The following is a 19,157-nucleotide window of genomic DNA, read 5'->3' as shown; positions in this document are numbered from 1 at the left end:
AGCTCAAACCTCAGCTCCTTGGACAAGTCTTCCTTGACCAGGCAATTTAAAGAAGTACACATCCCTACCCCACTCACTATCACATGACTCTGTTTATTTCTTTATAGCACTTAAAATTATCTTTTTTGCTTACTCATCTGGCTCCCCATCTCAAAAACTCAAGGAGAGCAGGGACTGTATTTTTCACTGCTTTATCTCTATCTACTAGAGAAGTATCTAGCACACAGCAGAAACACGGCTGCATATCCCTTTATACATGCTTAGAACCTACTTTATCTTACCTGCCTCTCCATAAGGTCTCACCTGACTTCCTTTGAAAGAAAAGCTTTTGCTTTTTTATAAGCCTTAACTTTAATCTGATGCCACAAAGGCCTCAGTTGAGAACACTCTGTTAAAATGGGAATTGAGGGACACCTGGGTGGCTCAGTGATTGAATGTCTGCCTCTGGCTCAGGGCATGATCCCAAAGTTTTGGGATCAAGTCCCACATCGGGCTCCCTGCAGTGAGCCTGTTTCTCCCTCTATGTTTCTGCCTCTCTGTGTGTGTCTCTCATGAATAAACAAATAGCATCTTTAAAAAAAAAGGGGGCGGGGGGAATCAATTACTCTATAAAAAAACGACAAGCTCCCAACAATTTCCCTGCCCCCTAAAACATTAGCATGGCCTCGCCTCATCTGTAATGCAGCGCTCAAATGAGGGTGTTAAAGATTTGCACTGCAAAAAAAAAAAAAAAAAAAGATTTGCACTGCAGGGGTGCCTGGGTAGCTCAATCACAGCTGAGTGTCCAGCTCTTGGTTTCGGCTCATGTCCTGATCTCATGGGTTATGGGATTGAGCCCCACATCAGGTTCCATACCCAGTGAGGAATGTGCTGGAGATTCTCTCCCTCTAGCCTTCCCCCCTACTCACATGCTCTCACACATGCTCTAAAATGAATAAATAAATCTTTTAAAAAAAAACTTGCACTGGATTTAACATGACTAAGATATAGACAAATGCATTTTATTTCATGATGAAGTGATTAACTACCCACTTTTATGCTATTCAAACTTGGGAATATGAGAGAAAAGATACATCCTGATGAATCAGTCAAGGAATGATGAGCTGTGGGATCTTGGAAATAAATACACCGTGTTAAGGAATAGCAGCAAAATAAACCAAAGCATTCTTTAAAAGATCCTGGAAGATATTGTACATATACCTTATAGATCCTTTTTTTTAAATAAGTGACTATGTGTTAGCTACAACGGCCTTTATAGCCAAGTTGGAAAAGAAGTCAAGATTTAGCAACAAAAAATATTTCCTAATTCCTCAGTATGGTAATTCCTGATTCTTTTTGGTCAATTCATTCTTGCTGACATGTCATAAACAGTTAAGTGTTTTATTGACTAAGTCAATGTGGACATGACACAAAATATTCTGTAAGTGGGTCAGCCCATATACAATGGAACCTCAGAGAAACACTTTGGTGTGAATGTCAAGAGCTAGAGCAAAAAAACATTGGCCCAAGAGTGGGACAAAATGTAAAGCAGGGCCAGCTGCCTGTTTTTCAAAATAAAACCAATAAAGTTTCATTGGAACACAGCCACAACCATTTATTTACATATTATCTATGGCTGTTTTCATAACCCACCAACAGAGCTGGATATTTGCAACAGACACCATATTCACCGTAAGGCCTAAAATATTGACTCTCTGCCTTTATAGAGAAAGTCTGCCAATCCCTGGTATAAAGGGGGAGTGGAAGAAGCTGAAGGAAAACCTTAATTTAAGGTATCTGCCACTGCACAGACCCAAAGAGGAGATAAGGAAACTCTAGTGTGTATCTGTGTTAACGCAGGACTCTGCCTAAACAGGGAAATGAAGCCCCAACCCTGTGATGCCTGCAGCTTACTCTGCAGCCCACCCAACAGCATATCTGTGCACCGAGAGGATACGCAGTGCGTTTATCCTCCTGTGACAGGAATCACCTCTCTTTCTCTCTTCTCCTGCAGCTTCTGCTCCTCCTCTTCTCTCTCTCTTCTCTGCTGCTCTTCCCACTCTTCCTTTAACTTTCTCTTTACCGGAAAAAAGAAAAGGAAAGGTAATTCTTGTCAATCACTTTCCAAAAACACTTAACATACAGGGCAGATAAATGAAAAACTTTAACACTGGTGAAATGGCTAATAACCATTTTTGTTAAGTTCAATATCTATAACTCCTCCTAAGAGCTATTTTAGTTAACTAGTTAGTTGGCCATCTGATTAACCTCCTACCTCTTGTTCTTCCTGCCGTTTTCTAGCCGCCTCTTCCTTTTCCTTCTTTCTTCTGAATTCTTCTTGTGCCTTCTGCTCCCGAAGCAACCACGCCTCATGTAATTTTTGCCTATCAATGTAATGATATAATCAAAAAAGAAATGAGCACTAATTTACAGTTACATACAATGATAGCAAAATGACATATTTGAGAATGATTAAGGTATCATGAAAGATTTTCTAGAAAGCAGTTAAGTGGAGGGATAAGAGGAACAGAGGCTATGAGTAGTGATCTCAGAAAAACACTACCTCACTAGCTCTCTTCCCAGAGGGTTAACAGGTGAAAATCACCACTTCTATATTTCCTATCCATGACATCTTTTATATAGAACAAGGACACTATGACTCTCCCTTTAGGATGACCATTGTGATGTTTAGGTGTCGATAAAGACGCCAACAAATCTCAAAGCACCATCTAGCTTTTCACGTTCAGGAGGTCCTACCCTTCCTCTTCTATCCATTTTACAAGCAGCAAATGTCAGACTGCGGCACTTTGAAAACCCAGCATCTGCTGCCCTCTATCTTCACACTGCTCCTCTAGATAGGTAAGAGCCTCCTGTAGCTTGCCCCCAAACACCTAAAGTGCTCCAAGAAGGGAATATAAAACTATATCTGATCCTGTCTTTAAAACAAAGAAAGCTAGGGGTTTGAAGATGACAAGGAGTCCTACAAATAAATTAACAGGTGTCTAGTTTACTTTTTAAAATGACCAATTGTGGGATCCCTGGGTGGCGCAGCGGTTTGGCGCCTGCCTTTGGCCCAGGGCGCGATCCTGGAGACCCGGGATCGAATCCCACGTCGGGCTCCCGGTGCATGGAGCCTGCTTCTCCCTCTGCCTGTGTCTCTGCCTCTCTCTCTCTCTCTCTGTGACTATCATAAATAAATAAAAAATAAAAAAAATAAAATGACCAATTATAAGCAGATCTTATCTTAAAATGGCAAGCATCTCAGACATCCAATATCACAAGTTTCTAATTGAAAGATGGGTTACATTTCAAAAGTTGAAAAGCCAAATCAGGTGTTTAGAACCTAGATTGCATTTTCCCACTTATTTTGTAAAAGGGAAGTGAATTACAAGAAATGGCTCTGTATCACTTCAGCAACATTAGGCATTAAATACAATTTTATGTATGGCCGGAGAACCTATTCACAATTTCAAATACCCTATGGGAAAATATATTTCATTTCCAGGAACACATCTTTTAACCATGGTACAGGCAGGCACACTGCAGAGGTCAATGTTCCTGTGCACACTGTAGGTTATGTATAGATGTTTCAGTGTGTAGAACTCTGCTTTATAAACCTTTTGAGGAACGTATTAATTATATATAAACCGAATCAAAGTGCATATAAATCTAAGACCTCAAAAGAACAAAATGTTACACACTTTAAAATTTAATAACCTGAATATACTGCCAAGAACTAAAACTGTAGAACTCCGCTCGCATGGCTCCAACAAAATCCCTGCACTAGGAGGACTTGAGGAAACTCTAGCATGGCTTCCAGCCCAGCAAGGAGCAAGGCTCTGTCCTCCCGCTGATCCCTGACCCCAGCCCCTCCTCCTCACCCTCATTAAAATGCCTGCCCCAGAGAGCTCAAAGCTGAGAGAGCTCAAAGCTGCCAGGAAAATGGACTATCTGCTCTAGCTAACACAGGATCATAGGCCCCTGCCCTTCCTTTCATAGAGCATTTACTAAAAAAGGCTTCTAATTATGAATAAGTCTGTCTCAAGGACCTGGGAGCCATTACTGGGAAATGTCCCCTTTAAGAAAGACAAGGCCTGTGTCCCAGTGTCTGTGAAAGGCTAGGATGCGAACTTCCCTATCTGCCTGCTAACAAACACAGCTGGCCTAGTCACGTTTACGTGGACCAACCCTCGATACTTCCCCACCTCTCTATTTCTCCAGGGCCCCTGCACAAATCAGAATGGGGCTCTACTCTTGCCCCTACAGTCAGGGGTAATGGAATACAACCTGTTCTCATAACTTTAACGTCTGCCTGTGTTATTCTCTAATGCCATACCTCTGCTTCAAGGCAGTATGTAAAGCCATACAGTATTTCCACAATTAATTTTCCTGCTTTTCAACAACATACTATCATGTAACTTGTGCAGGAACAAAGATCAAAGGAACACAAAGATGGGGTTATCTGATTGAAAAGAAGAACTGCAAATAAATGAGAAATCAAAAAAATGACTCCCCTATTTCATACCATAAATGTCATCCTCATCATCACAGAAATCTGGAACAACCAGAGTTATTTACAGCACCTCCTATATACTAACATGATGTTAAGTGCATACAATTGCCACCTCATTTCATCTCCCCAATTCCATGAGGCAGGTACTAGGACTGATTTTATTTCCATTTTGTCTCCATATTTAAGAGGAGGAAATTAAGGCTTAGGGGGATAAGCAACTTGGACACAGCCAGTAAGTGGCAGGGCCAGGACTGGAATGCAGTTCTGGCTCATCAACTCCATGTTTTCAATCGCTAGTACATTTTCTTTTGGCAGTTTTGCTGACTGCACCTGTTTATGTGCTTAGGTGGAGAACGGGAGTGAATTACATGCAAAGAAACCACATTCCCTACTAAACATGCTACTAAATAGCTAGAGAGCATCTATAAAGTTTTTTTTTTACTCCTGTTCAAATATATTTTTTTATTGTGGCGAAATTTACATACCATAAAATTTCGGATTTTAACCATTTTTAAGTGTACGGTTGAGTAGCATTAAGCACATTCACCTTATTGTGCACTACTGGAAAAAAAAAAAAACCCTACCCCCTGAAAAATAGTAAGAGAAAAAATAGAAGATTTTCATCATCTTGGGATGGAGGAGGCCTTTTACAGTCCAAACACCATGGTCAGGTATCAAGATGAAAGCTGATGACGTGAAAAACAAATTACAGTAAGTAATGCCATTAAGTCAAGTTAGGACTGATGACAAATATGAAAAGAATACATCACACATTTAATAAAGAGTTAATAATACCCTTAATCAGTAATAACCTTGCTTACATAACAAACTTAAAACAGTGTATCCCAAAAGAGAAAGCTGCAAGACTTAAGAAATATAAAATAGGTAATGAGATATATTCAAAAATACACAAACTTACTAATTGAGAAATGTACATTTGAAACAATAAAATGCATCTTTTCACTACAGGAGTTTTAAAACTGATGCCCGGTGTGAGTGAAGAAGGTACAGGGATCCGGGCACCTCAATTTACTGCTGGAAGAGCTGCAACTGGGATGGCCTTTCTACCCAACCACCAACAGTGTACAGGCACTTATCCTATGATCCCAACAATTTCACTTCTAGACATTTTTCTGAGGAAACAACTGGGCAGTTACCAAGGATATATAAGAATGGATACTCATGGCAACTTTGTATAGAATCGTAAAAATAACGAGTATAAATTAATAGGTGTTGTAAAGAAGACCCAAACTAGTTCATAAGGACTTTTAATATTTACTTTTTTCAATTTTTTTTCCCCACACTGGATGTGGAGCCCAACACCAGGCTTGAACTCACGACCCTGAGATGAAGACCTGGGCTGAGATCAACAGTCAGATGCCCAACCAACTGAGCCACCCAGGTGCCCCAAGACTTCAAATAAAACTGAGTTCATGAGAAGTGCTCCAATCGCTGCTGACCTCTCTATCTCCAACAGCTTCTCTTCTTCTAGGCGTTGTTCTTCAATAAGAGCATCCTCTTCCTCCTTCTGTAAGAGTCCTAAGGGAATTTAAATGTTTCATTAAATGAGCTGAATATTGTAAAGCCAATGATTTAAAAAAAAAAAAAAAAGATAAAATCTAATCTTTACAATTATGGTAGGAATGTTTTTAAAGCCTTCTAATAGGAAGGGCTCCAACCAACTAAATTTGAAACAACTGTGAAACCCGAAAAGAATAATGGTAGATAACACAGTAAATTTAAAAAATTGAAAAAAAATAATAAAAAAATAAAAAATTGGTGGTTCTACAGTGATTCTCAAAAAGGCAATGGGCTATGAAAAGGAAGATTCATCTTTACAGAAGAATGGCAACTAAAACATGTAGAAAGACTGTAGTAGAAAAAGTCATCATTTTTGCAACCCCCACAGTAAGAATTGATTTTTTAAAAAATGCTAAAAACATTGGATAAAACCTTATTGGGAAGAAGATATTTACTTGCACCATCTCAAAACACCAGCCCACATGTAAGTACTGATTACAAAGGGGAAACATTCTATACAAGGGAGCCAATGATTGGCAACATTTTGACCACTTGCAGCAATACTAAGAGTAGAACGACCTGACATCATAGGCTCCCTGATGTGGGTAATGAGAGGTACACAGCATCAGTTTTGTAGTATTTGTCATAAGGAGTGTAACCTGAAGCTAATCAGGAGAAGACAGGCTACTCCAAAATGCAGGGCATTCCACCAGACAACTGGCTTGAGCTTTTGACAATAATCAGTCTTGGTTTGTTTGTTTGTTTTTTTTTTAAGATTTATTTATTCATGAGACACACACAGAGAGAGAGAGAGAGAGAGAGAGAGAGAGAGGCAGAGACACACAGGCAGAGGGAGAAGCAGGCTCCATGCAGGGAGCCCGATGTGGGACTCGATCCCGGGGGGTCTCCAGGATCACAACCCAGGCCGAAGGCGGTGCTAAACCGCTAAGCCACCGGGGCTGCCCATCAGTCTTGTTTTGAGCAAGGTCAAGTATGGCCTGCATCTCACACCACTGAATTGTTGTTCCTTTACTTGGCTACAAGTCTGATATAGTGGTCCTTATTCTAAGGAGATGCAGGCTGAAGAATTTAGGGGTGAGAGGTCATGACATTGGCAACTGACATGCAAAGGGTTCAGAAAAAATATGGACATATGTATCCATCTATATAGGGAGTAAAGCAAAACATTAACACTGGCAAATCTGGATAATGGGTTCATGAATGTTTACCATTTTTTCAACTTTCTGTACACTGGAACATTTTCAAAATAAGAACACGGGAAAATATTTTTATTTCTTGTTTTTTAATTTTTTAAAAGGATTTTATGTATTTATTCATGAGAGAAACAGAGAGAAGGAAGAGACATAGGCAGAGGGAGAAGCAGGCTCCCCTGGGGAGCCTGATGCAAGACTCGATCCCAGGATCTCGATCTGAGCCAAAGGTATATGCTCAACCACTGAGCCACCCAGGCATCCCGGGAAAAATATTTTTAGTATAATAATTATATATATTATTATACATATATAATATAGATTCCTATTCCAAATTTAAATTTGGGGGGAAAAGGAGGAAAACTGAAGTGAAGGAAATATAACAGAAGATCTCAGGCTTAAAGGAAAAAGATTTTCTGTCTGTCATGTATGTTGAGTATAGTTCTAATCAAAGGCACACCCAGTCCTAGGTAATTACAATTTACTTTTCTTAAGCAAGTAAACTTTATTATCTCAGCATCTGAAAGCAAAATAGGTCAAAAAAAATTTAGTGTAAGTTCTAACTCACACAGAAAATCTAATTATTCAGATTATTAAATGAGCTAATGTACATAAAGGACCTTCGAGAGAACCTGGCATAGGGCCTATGATTGACTTACAGAGATATGCCCATAAACTAGACAGTGCCTGGCATAGCTGCTATTCAAAAATATCTGTCTGACTCACTCAACCCCTCCATCCTCCCAAAACCAAGCTGACACTCCTTAGAGGTGATCACTAACAGTACCAGGTATAGCATTTGCTCTACACATACACACAAATATATGCAAAGATACATGTAAGTATAGTATACCTAATTGTATCATACATACAATCATATGTATTAAAATCATGCAACTTGCTTTTTATTCTTAATGTCACCTTAATTTCTGACAAGGCAGCTCATCACAAGCTATTTCGAGTAGAACTGGATGCTAAAGAGGCTACCTGCAAATGAAGTCAAAATTCCAGAAACTCCTATCACTCATTTTCCAACTCACTCTTATAGCAATTCTTATAGACTATGTCCCTATCCTAGCCTTCTGGGTATTGGTTGCCCATCCAATGTGTGCTACAATGAACAGCAATGTTTGGTAGGCCACACTATTCATGAAGCACCACTGAGTAAATAATTAGGAGTTGGAGTGGGCCAAAGTAGGAGCAGTAGTCCAGAGACAAGTACTTAGACTTGGATCTGCCATTAGCTGTATAAGCCGGATGCAGTCACTTGCATTCTTCAACTGACTAGACTGCCAAAGGACATGATCCCACCCACGACTCTCCACAAAGGCTCACTCTGAAAGCACTTCGTGAAGTCAAAGGGGGAAAAAAATTCAACACAATACAAACAATAGTTCTAGGATTTAGAACAGGGGAGAAAATGATTAAGAAGTTAAAAAAGAAGTTATATTGGAAAAACACAGGCTAAGTTAAAAAAGGTAGCTAAGATTATTGAGGGGAAAGTGGGTGGGGGCAGACACCAAGGGCATTAATAACTCCAACCTACTCTCTTTTTTCCTTTTGTTTTTTATCCCTGATGCTTTGTCCTGCCTTTAGTGGTCCAGTTTTGAATAAAAGAGAGATGGTAACAGGTCACAGGTAAACACCCTGCTTCTCCCATTCTAAATATTCCAAGTATTGCTACTAAAAATAATTAAAAAGTAATTAACATGTCTACAACTATGTTTCACATGGCTAGTGAATACTGAATACTGGTTACTTGAGGCCCTTGCGTGTGGACTGTAAGAATCGTCTAGATACATTATTGCAATGTACACAAGTACCAAATTATTACAAAGTAATCAGTTATATGTCAAAAGGTCTGAAGATTGCCTGGATAGTCTAGATGGCAAACATAACACAGTACTGCTGTGTGATTTCAGTCCTTCCATCCACATTTATAAGTAATATATAATTTTGTAAATTAGTACTAATTTCATTGTATTAAACAGGCAGGTTTAATATATATTTGTTAGATTCTGACACGTGAAGGATAAATGATACCATAGCCAGTACAGATGAAGATGCCACAAGCACTTTAATAGGAAAAACAACTGGCAAATAACCACAGGGCAACAGTAGTGGCACTCGCAACTCCACTCAGTACCATATTCATGCTGTAAGGTTGTTTTACCTCATTCCTAATGTTACATTAATCTAAATTTGAATTTTACTGGATGTGTAATCTCACTTGGTTTTATAACCTGTACATGTATGTTTTATAGTCTAATAAGAGTTTCATATCTGGTTTTACGCTTGTGTATATTTAAATGACAATAATAATTTGAGTCAAAGGGTCTCCCATGTTAGTCAAGTTTGAGAAAAATTTGCAAAATGTGTAAACCCTTGAAGTCCTGCTGGTTTTACAGATGAAGATATTCGCTGAATAGTTAATATGTGCAAGGTCTGTGCTAGGTGCTGTAATTTATGATGCCTGCACCCGTAATATCAGATACTTCATAAATACTTACACACAATCAGTGATTGATTTACCATGACGTCTTTCCCCCTTTAGTACGTTAATATCGTTTGTGAAATGGGTCTAAGATCACTTTATGTGGAAGGCAATAGGCGCAGCGATTTTTCAGCAGGTCAGTACTTGGCTTCCTCTGGCACTGGGGCTTCAAGTTAGGACGGGGCGGAGAGGGCAGTTTCGTACACAGAAAACGGGCTAAGGAGCCGGTTACCTGAGTCTCTCAATCGAGCCAGTTCCTGCCGTCGTTTCTTTCGTTTCGCCTTTTTCAGGGCAGCCCTGTGCTTTTTGTGGCTGGAAGATTGAAACAGGCAAACAGTAGCGTCAATTGGCCGCACCTGCGCCGCCGCCAGAACCTGGTCACGCGCCCCCCGTCGCCTCCCGCCACCTAGCCGCTCCGAGTGACAGGAAATTGCTCCGGTGCCCGGGAGTGAATTCTTATTTCCCGTGCTTTAATTACGGAACACGCATTCACTATCCCCTCGCCATTCCATGACCAGCCGGCAGGTCTCTTCCATTCCGGCACCTGTTCACTTCCTCGCATCCCTCAGCCCACAGGCGCCCCTGACAGTCCCGGCTGCATCCCGGGGAGGGCTCGAGCGGCAGCAGTGCGTCCCCTGCTTGGCCCAGCTCCCCTTTCCTTCCGGCTTGCACATCCTCCATCAGCAGGCTCGGCTGGCCCCGTCCCGTCTTCTCAGCGGCTCATTACCCCCCCAACCCAGCTTACCTTGGTTTCTCCGGAAACATCATCTTCTCGGGAGCCGCCATCTTGCCAGGGCCACCACACCCCCAGCACCCCACCCGTAGAGATGGCCGGAAGAGGCGGGATTAAGAGCAAGGGCACGGGCGCGCGCAGGCGCAAGGGGGGGTGCGGTGGGGAGCGTGCCCCCGCCGGGGAGGACCAGGTACGGAAGACGCGAGGTTCCGGGGGACAGGTAGTCTTCCAGAACGCCCGCCAACAAATGTCTTCTTCCCGAAAATTCTTCCGTGTCCCTGAAAGTAATTCTTCCCTCCTAGCGCTTCCCCACTGCCTTATCACTGCCTGCCCCCACACCATAGCAGTCTCTCTTGTAGCCAGGAAGTTAAAGTCCCATTTCTTTCTGGTTCCCAGCCACTCACGAAACCTCGTCCCACTACGTCACTCGCCTTCCGCGGGCCCACCTATCAGCCCCTCAGACGAACTCCAGACTCCGCCCCGTTCTAGTCGTACCTGCTACCTCAGAAGGGAAACCCAACACCTGGGCTGTAAACGTCTCACTTCTGCTCCCAAGGAATGTGCTGTCTAGAGGCACAAAAGAAGCGACACATTGATAAATATGGTAGAGGGGACGTACTTTACTTAACAGTCCACCGGGGATTCGGGGAGAACTTTCTGATGCCTGAGTTTTCAGGAAGGTAACGGCGAGATTTCTGGTGGGAATCCCAAATGCGCATAAGCAAACGCGCTGAGAAGTGAAGCAATGTGGAATTGGTCGGAACCGCAAAAACTTTTGACCATCGAATTTAAAGGAAAGTTCCAGAGTATCAGGGAACACAGCGAGTTAGGATCCCTGGGTGGCCCAGCGGTTTAGCGCCGCCTTCGGCCCAGGGCGCGATCCTGGAGACCCGGCATTGAGTTCTGCGTCGGGCTCCCTGCATGGAGCCTGCTTCTCCCTCTGCCTGTGTCTCTGCCTCTCTCTCTCTCTCTCTCATAAATAAAATATTTTTTAAAAGCAACAGCGGTAGAGGTGGCTTAGGCCCGGATTATGTACAAGTGCCTAGCAAATTATGCTAAGAAGCCTTAATTACGTTCTGTAAGCAACAGGAAACCATCGAAAACCTTTTAACTTGAGGTTTGTTGTCCTATTCGTATTTTAGGTAAATTACTCTGGTTTGCAATATAAAGCTGGAATATCACAATCTAGATGAAAAATTAACCTGGGACAGTGAAAATAGGATTGAGAAAGGAAAATCAGCCCTGTTAATAATCAGACTGTGATGTACATATACAAGGGCAAAGACAAGAACAAGAAAAAAAGAATACTACTCTTCAGGACATGCTGTAGCTACAGAATGATTAACAACCTCCATATTTTGAGGAAGATTCGATAACTTCCCTGGCCTAGCTTTGTTCCTTTCTCCTCCAACTCAAAATCACTGAACTACCCAATTACTAAACTGCACCTTCTTCTCCTAGTCCATCCTTGGAATCACTCAGCAAACCCCCAAACTGCATAAAGCCTTGCCCTACCCCCTCTTAGATACTTGGAATAATATACCTCCAAATTAAATTTGTCTGGCTCACTGCATCAGTAATTAGTGTCATAGACGCTTTGGTATTGGACAGATGAGGAAACTCAAGCCTTGGCTCTCTGAGTAAACTCTTTTAATGTCCAGTCCTGAGTTTTCTCATCTGTAAAAATCAAGGTAGTGGTAATACTTCACAAATGCATGCTCTATGTTGGCATAATGCCTGGCAATAGTGTCTCTGACACATTACCTGTTATTTCATCATCTTCACTTTGAAAACTCCCCTACCTCAAGAGTACTTGTCCTACATATGCTCCCAGCACAAGTATTTCACCTTTTATAACTCCTGTTACACTATGTTATAGACTCCCTTGCCTTCACAAAGCTGCTTCCTGCAATACATTTTAAATTCCTTAAAGGTGAACACTTGGTAGTTATAGCCCCTGATTACAGAATGCCCTGAGAGGCAAAAAATGTAGCTGTGCAAATCACCAATTTTGCTGGTTCCTGTGACCAGGAAACTCACTCAGAATCATTCAGAATTGCTGCCATTCTAAAAAGTGTTACTGTGTGGGTTCCTATAACATTTCTTATGAGTTGGACCAGAATTTCATGTCAGAACAATAAATAAGAATGTCTTCTAGGAAGGGTGCCTAGGGGATCTCTGGGTGGCGCAGCGGTTTAGCGCCTGCCTTTGGCCCAGGGCACGGTCCTGGAGACCCAGGATCGAATCCCACGTCAGGCTCCCTACATGAAGCCTGCTTCTCCCTCTGCCTGTGTCTCTGCCTCTCTCTCTCTGTGCGACTATCATAAAAAAAAAAAAAAAGGAAGGGTGACTGGGTCACTCAGTTGGTTGAGTGACTTTTGATTTTGGCTCAGATCATGGTCTCAGGGTCATGAGATCTAGCCCCATGTTGGGTTCCATGCTCAGCAGACAGCCTGCTTGGGATTCTCTCCCTCTGCCCCTTCTCCCACTTGTACACGCTCTCTCACTCACGCTCTCTCTCTCTAAAATAAATAAATTGTTAAAAAATAATGTCTTCTAGGAAGATGCTCCTAATTAAAAAAGGATACAGATTTATATTTTATTATGACCTACAAATGAATATGAATTATTATATTTTATAGGAGTTAGACATTTATCCCCAACAATTAACCACTGAATTCATCTTCATGCACAAGCTTGAATTGTGCAAGTTAATGTCATTACATAAGTTATCTTGAAAGCCAATTTCATCTCAAATTCATTTGAATTCAATAAACCATTAGATAAAAATAAGGTATGTATAAATTTCATGCAAAGATACATTGTACTATGATATCCTGATAAAGAGAACAAAACTATCTTTATTCTGCAACATAACATATATTTATCTTGGATCCTGACATACAACATCAACTTATTCTCAGGTATGTACATTTTAGTTTATCTCCCTATCTATGGGAAAAAGCCTAAATTTTGATTTTACATCATCAGTAGAAAATAGAAAACAAAATGACTAAAGAATGATCCATAAATGTATCTTACATTTATTGCAAGCATAAATGGAGAGCAAGAAAAAAAAATGTCTACTTTCTGAAAGCCAGGATGGGACTCTGAATTAGTTTGGGTTTTTCTTGCTCTAGTAGGACTATGGTACAGGATTCATTCAATGGTCAGTGCAGAAATTCTCAGAAAAGAAGATTCCACTTCTCACCTACCATTAATTTCAGTATTAGTCACCAGATTTATTCAGGTACATACAGTGGGGTCTCAAGTCCTTTCCAAAAGTCATTGCTATACCAATGGCTTTATATATTCTCCAGAATATAGTTATTACCTAACATAGCAAAATAAAATACTTAAGGTAGTATATTAATATGAAAAGTACATATAAATCTATATTTATACAACTGATTAAAAGAGGAAAGAATTGAGGCACCTGGTGGCTCAGTCTGTTAAGCGTCTGCCTTCGGCTCAGGTCATGATCTTGGGGTCCTGGGATCGAGCCCCACGTTAGGCTCCCTACTGACCAGGGAGTCTGCTTCTCCCTCTCCCTCTGCCCCCCTCAACTCATGCTCTCTCTTCATCTCTCCCAAATAAATAAAATCTCTTAAAAAAAAAAAGAGGAAAGAACTATGCAGCAATAGTGGTTATTACTCGATTCTGGTGATGAACTCTAAGCAACAAAACTGCTGGTGGTTTGAGAAGGAACACTGGCAGAGTCAACATCCCCACCTAGAACCTGAACCAAAGTACCATTTCTGAAGAGGGGTTGAACTCAAAGAGCAGGAATCAGAAAGTACAAAAATGCAGATGACAAGGGTCTTAGTCCTTTTGGGCTGCCATAACAATGTACCACAGACTGGGGAGCTTACAAACAACAGGAATTTGTTTCTCACAGTTCTGGAGCCTGGAAGTCCAAGATCAAGGTCCCAGCAGACTCAGTATCTGATGAGAACTTCCTTACTGGCTCATTGATGGCCATCTTCTTGCTGTGTCCCCCACATGAGGGAAGGGGTGAGAGAGCTCTCTGGGGTCTCTTTTATAAAGGCACTAATACCAAAACGAGGCACCACTCTTACAATCTAATCACCTCCCAAAGTCCCCACCTCCTAATACCATCACTTTGGGGGTTAGGCTTCAACATATGAATGGAGAGGGTAAGACATAGACATTTAGGTCCTAACAAAAATGCATTACTGTTTACATATAAAGTGGCTAGTATTGTTTAGACGTACTCATTGATTGGTTAAAACGATAGGCTATTCGCTTAAATAAACTATATCCATTTTTGATTGATAAAATTTTGTAGGAAAGATTTGAACCAGTAAAGTTGAATTAAAAAGACAATAGAACATTAAGTAGAATAAGTACCAAGTAAATAATGTTGGTTCTTCTAGTGGCACAAAAATACCTAAAATGATCACAATACTGTAATTTTGCTAATATTCTACCAAAAGAAATGTGTCCCCCAGTGAACAAGGGAGAGACATCTTCCCAAACGTTCTTGAGGTAGATGACTGCTTTTAGAAGAGCCACCTTTACCCTACCCCACACAGCCCTGGAAAGGAGAAAAGGGATGGCAGCTTGTCCTATTGGTGATGTCAGGATATTGTGCCCTGATTTGACAGAAAGAGGTGAGCTGAGGAGTAGGTGCCTTTTGTTTTCCTGCTTTTTAAATAAATCTGTTAGTTTTCCAGTCGCTTTCTGATCTACATGGCAAAGGATGTCTCACTAATTTTACATTGTACATACTAAAAATAAATAAATAAATAAATAAATAAATAAACAAACAAACAAACAGCTAATAGGAAGAAAAAGCCATTCAACAAATATTAATATTGTAAAGAAAGCGTTTTATTATAGTATTTAATGAAAATGAGGAGCAGTGTTAATACAAAATTCTTTCTCAAGCCCGTTGACAGACCTCAAGCCCATTTTCCCCCTTTGAGTTCAGGAAGACACAAGTAAAACACTTTTGGAGGCACAAAAGACAAAAAGTTTCTTGTTAGGGTGTATCAGTAGCCCTGGAATCTGCAGAACCCCTTTGGAGGTCATACGACTAAGGCAAGGGGCAAGGAGGAGGGACCTGATTATAACCTCCATGGCGACGGTGACCAAGAATTTATTATGCAAACCATGACATGGTTGAGAGTGAGAGGACGCTGTTAATCACACCAGAACACCAGGTGCAACTGAATCAGGTATGGCAAACGACACACCCAATAAAAACAACCTTTGTAGCTCTAAGATATAAGGGCAAATCAGGCATTGGTCCATTGGTTCTCACTCCAATTTGGAAGATTCACTGCAATATAATTTTGCACCAGGAGTTTGCTAAAGGCCTAGGAAGAAGGCCCATGTGCTCTGGAAAATGCATATCTTATGTGTTTACCCTTTTAAAGGTAACTGTGGTTTGAACAGATCAATTAAATAAAATTAAGATATACATTTTCCCCCCACAATTATCTTTTTAAGAATTTTACTCATTTTCTTTCCAGAAAAGGAATGCACTCTAGAAGCAAATGCCTTCATCCCCTCCCTTTTTTAAAAGCACATAACTCCCCAAACTTATACATATAGCTCCAAGCTTATTTTTTTCCTACTGAATGTATTATCTATTGTTAATTGTGGTAAAATACACATAAAATTTACCATCTTAACCTTTTTCAGTGTAGAGTTCAGTAGTGTCAAATCTACTCATCCAACCCTGCCTTTGCAGATCAGATGATTAGCATCCTAATGAAAGGAATACTACTAGTAAATGCAATATAAGTTTGAACACAGGCTTATAGGCAACTAGAAATATTCCAAGATATTTAAAAGCAAAGGCAGCAATAGCATGGATTCCTCAGAATACGTAGAGTTCTCTAGATTTTAGCCTGTTAAGTTTCTCTCCTTGTTACTGTAGCAAGTCTTCTAAGCTATTGTATAAATTGGGAAGTTGAGCACCTGCCTTGCATAGAACAATGTAATAAAGTTCAGCAGTTCAAGGGAAGCCATGAAGCCAAGATGGTTCTGTCATAGTGGAAAATATTATATTTTATGAAACAGTGTACAAACAATGCAAAATAATACTATAAACTATAGATTTATATTACTAGTCTTTTGAAAAAGATTTCTATAAATATGTCATGAAAGAATTTTAAATTCTAGGCCCTTCAAGCATTTTCTTTAAAATGTTCTGCATACGCTTTCCATATGATCAAGTCTTGAAGTAATATATCTGATCTTCAGAAGTGAAAATAGAAAAAAAAAGTGGAAATGGATTCCTAGTTATAAAGTAAATTCTTGTTTTCTTTGAATTACAAAATATTTTTTCTATCTTGTAAGTTAATGGTAAGTAAGTAAGCATATCACGTACTATGAATGACAACGAAAGGTCAGGACAAATATATTCATTGAGAAGGCCTTATAAAAGAATATACATTCATGTTTTGAAATAAAATATATGTAAAACCATGGCCAATGTTCAGCTAGCCAGGAAGTACCAGCCTGGACTCTGAGGCTATTTCTGAGAGGCCTGCCTTCTGAAGGATCAGTGTCTGTGTTCAATTGTTCAATATTTTGATTACCATCCCTACTTATAGCTCTATAGTTGTTCCAATCGTTCAATATTTTGATTACCATCCCTACTTATAGCTCTATAGAAGTACTAACTGATAAACATAAAAAGACAGCTCAGAAATATCAGACATGAAAAGACATTACAATTATCAACAGGCTGCTGTAGGAGAAACGTGAGTCTCTTGCTGCTACTTCAGCATTAAACATCATTAACAATAAAATTAAGAACTTGTCTACCAAAGAGCTTTCCTCAAAGACTCATGGGAGTACTGCTACACAAGAAATGCATGCCTCTAATTATTAAATGCAGGTGTTTCAAATAGTCTAGTTGCAATTTATAAAAAGCTATTATTTATTAAAGCAAAGTACTGCCCAGATATGAGCATCTCAGGGGGTCACTTGGCTAGTTGAAGACTGGGGTTTCGCTTGTAATTCAGTACATAATCATGACGGAAGGAAGAGCGGACAGTGCGATTCATCAGGGGCTGGAGGGGGCGGAAATTGTCCACCATTCTTTTCTCCTTCTCCCCCTCTGATGTGAAAAGCAGAGTCCGAAACTGCTCAAGCTAGAATAGAAGTAGGAAGCATAAAGAATTTCAATAGAGTAACAGCTTAACTTCATGAATAAATTACTTTCGGTTTTACAATTGTGAAACATTCTGCCAACAACACACAGAACAACTTATTTCTGGGTGGGAATGCCTTCTCTGCTGGACAGGGAATAAAATGTGTGGGAGGAGAGTGACAGAAGGTGGTAAAGCCGATGAGGTACTTGGGGTCTGAAGACTGGGGGTCAAAGGCCCAGTCCCCCAAATATTGGCCATTTGCCAAGGACCAGTTACTTTATCTTTGATTCCAGGAGTCCCATCTTTAAATGGGGAAAATAAGTAGCCTACAGGATAATATAGGGAAGGACTGATACCTATAGTAACAGTGCCAAAAATGTTTTGTTTCTTTAAAATGTAGCCGAATCATTAATACAATGTATTTTCATTGCTCCAGACTTGGGCATTGTGGGAAAGGTGGCGCATGTGAGTATCTTCTTAACAGGCAGTGGGATGCCCCCTGCCAGCACTGTCCAAGAGAACTTTCTGTGATGATGGAAGTGTCTTCTGCATGACTCATTACGGTAGCCACAAGCCACATATGGCTACTGAGTGCTTGAAATGTGGCCAGTGCAACTAAGGGACTGAATTTTTACGTATTTATTTATTTTTAATTTTTTAAGGTTTATTTATTTATTTTTTAGTAATCTCTACACCCATCGTGGGGCTCGAAATCACAATCCTGAGATCAAGAGTTGCATGCTCTACTGACTGAGCCAGCCAGGAGCCCTGTAACTGATTTTTTTTTAAGATTTTATTTATTTATTAGAGACACAGAGAGAGGCAAAGACACAGGCAGAGGGGGAAGCAGGCTCTATGCAGGGAGCCCGATGTGGGACTTGATCCCGGGTTTCCAGGTTCACGCCCTGGGCTGAAAGCGGCACTAAACTGCTGAGCCACCCGGGCTGCCCTGTAACTGAATTTTTAATCTGATTTTTATTTTAATGTACTTATATTTAAATTTAAATGGTGACATGTGACTGGTGGCTACTGGATTGGACAGTGCAGCTCAGATGAAAAGGAGCAGCTCCAAATCAAGGGCCTCTTCTCTAACATGGCAATGGCATCATTCACCCCTTGGCTTTCTGAGCAACCATATTCTGGAACACTTGACTTCAAGCCAGGCCATAAAATCTTTTCACAGCATTTCTCCTCACTCAATCGGGCACACTGCAGCTATGGAGAGGACAGTGTGAAGGCACAGTAGGCAAGCATGTGAAGATTTGTTTGGATCAAAGACTTCAGGTCAAGTACAGCTGCAGAGGCAGGACTGTGACCAGGAGCAAGTACCAAACACGGTAACTATACATGAAAATTACACATATATCCTCATAAATTAATAATGTGTCCAAGTAGTTAAGATTTATTTTTATTCAGCTAATTGCAAGATTAGAAATAGCTCAGATATCAATAATAAGTTACATTAGATCTATAAAATGGACTATATCTAGTCACTAAAAATGATGTTGGAGATAATGTTATTATCTATAAAATGTTCCACATACCATTGAGTAAAAAGAGGAACAAAATGGTAGGT

The 19,157-nt window shown here is 40.4% G+C and overlaps 2 protein-coding genes across 2 annotated transcripts in view; both read right to left on the bottom strand.

Moving 5' to 3' along the window:
- ZRSR2 (zinc finger CCCH-type, RNA binding motif and serine/arginine rich 2) overlaps positions 1 to 12,744 on the bottom strand; it is a 28,667-nt gene extending 15,923 nt beyond the window's left edge. Inside the window, exons 1-5 of the mRNA XM_041741384.1 lie at positions 10,464 to 12,744; positions 9,951 to 10,030; positions 5,953 to 6,031; positions 2,255 to 2,363; positions 1,970 to 2,056 (exon numbers count right to left, since the gene is read on the bottom strand). Coding sequence (XP_041597318.1) covers positions 1,970 to 2,056; positions 2,255 to 2,363; positions 5,953 to 6,031; positions 9,951 to 10,030; positions 10,464 to 10,504 — 396 coding nt within the window. The 5' untranslated portion in view covers positions 10,505 to 12,744. The remainder of the gene's footprint in view (positions 1 to 1,969; positions 2,057 to 2,254; positions 2,364 to 5,952; positions 6,032 to 9,950; positions 10,031 to 10,463) is intronic.
- A 2,539-nt stretch (positions 12,745 to 15,283) lies between these two features.
- The window catches only part of CA5B (carbonic anhydrase 5B), a 59,918-nt gene continuing 56,044 nt past the window's right edge, over positions 15,284 to 19,157 (bottom strand). The window contains exon 8 of the mRNA XM_041741529.1: positions 15,284 to 17,581. Within this exon, the coding sequence (XP_041597463.1) occupies positions 17,411 to 17,581 (171 nt within the window). The 3' untranslated portion in view covers positions 15,284 to 17,410. The remainder of the gene's footprint in view (positions 17,582 to 19,157) is intronic.

The sequence above is a fragment of the Vulpes lagopus genome, chromosome X (assembly GCF_018345385.1).
Source record: "Vulpes lagopus strain Blue_001 chromosome X, ASM1834538v1, whole genome shotgun sequence".
NCBI lineage: Eukaryota > Metazoa > Chordata > Mammalia > Carnivora > Canidae > Vulpes > Vulpes lagopus.
The sequence above is the reverse complement of the archived record's forward strand: the minus strand, read 5'-3'. Positions and strand labels throughout refer to the sequence as shown.